General features: G+C 45.8%; 1 protein-coding gene across 4 annotated transcripts in view; it reads right to left on the bottom strand.

The window, feature by feature from the left end:
• The window catches only part of LOC103040722 (ADP-ribosylation factor-binding protein GGA2-like), a gene marked incomplete at its 3' end in the record, with an annotated part of 30,253 nt that overhangs the window by 21,069 nt on the left and 4,184 nt on the right, over positions 1-5,000 (bottom strand). For 3 of the 4 annotated variants that reach the window (XM_049474168.1, XM_049474170.1, XM_049474169.1), the window contains 3 exon segments: positions 1,669-1,792; positions 1,964-2,062; positions 4,581-4,656. In XM_049474168.1, the coding sequence (XP_049330125.1) occupies positions 1,669-1,792; positions 1,964-2,062; positions 4,581-4,656 (299 nt within the window). 4 annotated transcript variants of the gene reach the window in all.

The following is a 5,000-nucleotide window of genomic DNA, read 5'->3' as shown; positions in this document are numbered from 1 at the left end:
TTGCTGTAGTTTAGAGGGAGCGGGTGTAGTTTGCTGTAGTTTAGAGGGTGCAGGTGTAGTTTGCTGTAGTTAAGAGGGAGAAGGTGTAGTTTGCTGTAGTTTAGAGGGAGCGGGTGTAGTTTGCTGTAGTTTAGAGGGGGCAGGTATAGTTTACTGTAGTTCAGAGGGTGCAGGTGTAGTTTACTGTAGTTTAGAGGGAGTGGGTGTAGTTTGCTGTAGTTTAGAGGGAGCAGGTGTAGTTTGCTGTTTAGAGGGTTCAGGTGTAGTTAGCTGTAGTTTAGAGGGAGCAGGTGTAGTTTGCTGTAGTTTAGAGGGAGCGGGTGTAGTTTGCTGTAGTTTAGAGGGAGCAGGTGTAGTTTGCTGTAGTTTAGAGGGAGCGGGTGTAGTTTGCTGTAGTTTAGAGGGTGCAGGTGTAGTTTGCTGTAGTTAAGAGGGAGAAGGTGTAGTTTGCTGTAGTTTAGAGGGAGCGGGTGTAGTTTGCTGTAGTTTAGAGGGGGCAGGTATAGTTTACTGTAGTTCAGAGGGTGCAGGTGTAGTTTACTGTAGTTCAGAGAGGCAGGTGTAGTTCACTGTAGTTTAGAGAAGCAGGTGTAGTTTGTTGTTGTTTAGAGGGTTCAGGTGTAGTTAGCTGTAGTTTAGAGGGAGCAGGTGTAGTTTGCTGTAGTTTAGAGGGAGTGGGTGTAGTTTGCTGTAGTTTAGAGGGAGCGGGTGTAGTTTGCTGTAGTTTAGAGGGAGCGGGTGTAGTTTGCTGTAGTTTAGAGGGTGCAGGTGTAGTTTGCTGTAGTTAAGAGGGAGAAGTTGTAGTTTGCTGTAGTTTAGAGGGAGCGGGTGTAGTTTGCTGTAGTTTAGAGGGGGCAGGTATAGTTTACTGTAGTTCAGAGGGTGCAGGTGTAGTTTACTGTAGTTCAGAGAGGCAGGTGTAGTTCACTGTAGTTTAGAGAAGCAGGTGTAGTTTGTTGTTGTTTAGAGGGTTCAGGTGTAGTTAGCTGTAGTTTAGAGGGAGCAGGTGTAGTTTGCTGTAGTTTAGAGGGAGTGGGTGTAGTTTGCTGTAGTTTAGAGGGAGCAGGTGTAGTTTGCTGTAGTTTAGAGGGAGCGGGTGTAGTTTGCTGTAGTTTAGAGGGTGCAGGTGTAGTTTGCTGTAGTTAAGGAGGAGCAGGTGTAGTTTGCTGTAGTTTAGAGGGAGCGGGTGTAGTTTGCTGTAGTTAAGAGGGGACAGGTGTAGTTTACTGTAGTTTAGAGGGGGCAGGTGTAGTTTACTGTAGTTTAGAGGGGGCAGGTGTAGTTTTCTGTTCTTTAGAGGGAGCTGGTGTAATTTGCTGTAGTTTAGAGGGAGCAGGTGTAGTTTACTGTAGTTTAGAGGTAAGGTGTAGTTTGCTGTAGTTTGGAGGGAAGGTGTAGTTTGCTGTAGTTTAGAGGGAAGGTGTAGTTTGCTGTAGCTTAGAGGGAAGGTGTAGTTTGCTGTAGTTTAGAGGGAAGGTGTAGTTTACTGTAGTTTGGAGGGAAAGTGTAGTTTGCTGTAGTTTGGAGGGAAAGTGTAGTTTGCTGTAGTTTGGAGGGAAAGTGTAGTTTGCTGTAGTTTGTAGGGAAGGTGTAGTTTGCTGTAGTTTGTAGGGAAGTTGTAGTTTGCTGTAGTTTGTAGGGAAGGTGTAGTTTGCTGTAGTTTATAACCTTGTTTTTTCAGCATGTGATACGCCTCCTGCACCTTTGGCTCCTCCTTCAGCCACTGAGTCCAGCTGAACAGAACCTCCGTTACTTTCTGCTTCACCTGGGCGGAGCTCCATGTTCCCAGGTACTGACAATCAACACACACACACACACACGCATGTAAACAAAAACACACACACGCACATATCATACACACACAAGCACACACAAACCCAAACACACAGATTAACACACACTGTGTGAAAGGCTGTGACTGTAATAAACTACAGGAAGTTTAGGGGGCGCTGTGGATTTTTACCTTTGGTGAAAGAACTTTAATAAGTTCGTTCAGGAAGCGGAATTTTGTAGCTTCGCTGTGGAAACGCTTCCCGCAGTTGTTCATACACGCCTCCAACAACTGCAAAAAACACATACCGCACACTCCTCACACACTGCTCACTGCTCACATACCACACACTGCTCACATACCACACACTCCTTACAAACTGCTCACATACCACACACTCCTTACATACTGCTCACACACCACACACTCCTTACACACCACACACTTCTTACACACTGCTCACATACCACACACTCCTTACACATTACATTACATTACATTACATTTGGCAGACGCTTTTGTCCAAAGCAACTTACAATAATGAAGTACAAAAGTAATAGGAATTTAGATAACCCATTTTTAGATAGGGCTTAAAGGAGGTCGAAGGGAAATAAAGGGATAGAGAAGTGAAGGAGGGGAAGAAGGAAATGGGGTTAGAAGTAGTTAGTTAGTTAGAGGTGTTAGGAGAGTAAGTGCTCTTTGAAGAGCTCTGTCTTCAGGAGTTTATTAAAGATAGTGAGAGATTCTCCTGATCTGGTAGTAGAAGGTAGTTAGTTAGAGGTGTTAGGAGAGTAAGTGCTCTTTGAAGAGCTCTGTCTTCAGGAGTTTATTAAAGATAGTGAGAGATTCTCCTGATCTGGTAGTGGAGGGTAGTTTGTTCCACCATTGGGGAACTCTGTATGAGAACAGTCTGGATTGCTTTGTGTGAGTGTTTGTTTGGTAAAGCGAGGCGACGTTCATTGGAGGAGCGCAGCGGCCGGGAGGTAGCGTAAGCCTTCAGGAGCGAGTGCAGGTAGGAAGGAGCTGTTCTGTCATCACCTTGTAGGCGATTGTAAGAGCTTTGAATTTGATGCGAGCATCAACTGGTAGCCAGTGGAGCTCAATGAGCAGCGGGGTGACATGAGCCGTTTTGGCTGGTTGAAGACCAGACGTGCTGCTGCACACTGCTCACATACCACACACTGCTCACATACCGCACACTGCTCACACACCACACACTCCTTACACACCACACACTCCTTACACACCACACACTCCTTACACACTGCTCACACACCACACACTCCTTACACACTGCTCACATACCACACACTGCTCACATACCGCACACTACTTACACGCTACTCACATACCACACACTGCTCACACAGTGCTCACATACCACACAGTGCTCACACATTTCACACTCCTTAAAACTGCTTACATACCGCACACTCTTTACACTGCTCACATAGCACACACTGCTCACATACCGCACACTACTTACACGCTACTCACATACTACACACTGCTCACACACTGCTCACATACCACACACTGCTCACATACCACACACTGCTCACACTCCTTACACACTGCTTACATACCTCACACACATTCACATTCCGCACACATTCACATACCGCACACCTCACAAACTGCTCACATAGCACACTCTCCTTACACACTGCTCATTCTGCACAACACACACTCCTCACACACCGTTCACATACCACACACTGCTCACATACCACACGCTCCTTACACACTGCTCACACACTGCTCATTCCTCACAATACACACTCCTCACATACCGCACGCTCCTCACACACTACTCACATCTCACAATGCTCACATACCACACGCTTCTCACACACTGCTCAAATCTCACAATGCTTACATACCACACGCTTCTCACACACTGCTCATTCCGCACAACACACACTCCTCACACACTGCTCACATACCACACACTGCTCACACATTGCTCATTCCTCACAATACACACTCCTCACACACTGCTCATATCTCACACTTCTCACACCGAACACACTGCTAATATACCGTACGCTCCTCACACACTGCTCACATATCTCACACTCCTCACACACTGCTCACATACCGCACGCTCCTCACACACTGCTCATTCCTTACAATACACACTCCTCACACACTGCTCACATACCGCACACTCCTCACACACTGCTCACATATCTCACACTCCTCACACACTGCTCACATACCGCACGCTCCTCACACACTGCTCATTCCTTACAATACACACTCCTCACACACTGCTCACATACCGCACGCTCCTCACACACTGCTCATTCCTTACAATACACACTCCTCACACACTGCTCATATCTCACACTTCTCACACCAAACACAATGCTAATATACCGCACACTCCTCACACACTGCTCACGTACCGCACGCTCCTCACACACTGCTCATATACCGCACGCTCTTCACACACTGCTCACATCTTACACTCCTCACACCAAACACACTGCTCACATACCACACGCTTCTCACATCTCACACTCCTCACACACTGCTCACATATCTCACACTCCTCACACACTGCTCACATACCGTACGCTCCTCACACACTGCTCACCTATCTCACACTCCTCACACACTGCTCATATACCGCACACTCCTCACACACTGCTCATTCCTTACACCACACACTCCCTACACTGCAGACACTGCTCACACATTCCTCACACCAAACACACTGCTTACACTCCTCACACACTCAACACACCCACCCGGCCCCAGCAGTGTTAGTAGGGATTGTGGGTAATGTAGTTTCTGGTCTTACAGTCAGAGCCTGCAGAGCTTCTCTCTCCTGAGGAGACTGAATCTTATACACCAACAACCGCAGAGCAACCTGAGGACTACACACACACACACACACATATATATATATATACACATACATATATATACATATATATATATATATGTGTGTGTGTGTGTGTAAGCACATATATGTATATATACGTAGGTGTGTGTATATATATATATATATATATATATATATATATATATATATATATACACTGCTCAAAAAAATAAAGGGAACACTCAAATAACACAATATAACTCCAAGTGAATCAAACTTCTGTGAAATTAAACTGTCCACTTAGGAAGCAACACTGATTGACAATCAATTTCACCTGCTGTTGTGCAAATGGAATAGACAACAGGTGGAAATTATTGGCAATTAGCAAGACACACT

This window comes from Astyanax mexicanus, unplaced genomic scaffold (genome assembly GCF_023375975.1).
Source record: "Astyanax mexicanus isolate ESR-SI-001 unplaced genomic scaffold, AstMex3_surface scaffold_68, whole genome shotgun sequence".
NCBI classification, from domain to species: Eukaryota; Metazoa; Chordata; class Actinopteri; order Characiformes; family Acestrorhamphidae; genus Astyanax; species Astyanax mexicanus.
The sequence above is the reverse complement of the archived record's forward strand: the minus strand, read 5'-3'. Positions and strand labels throughout refer to the sequence as shown.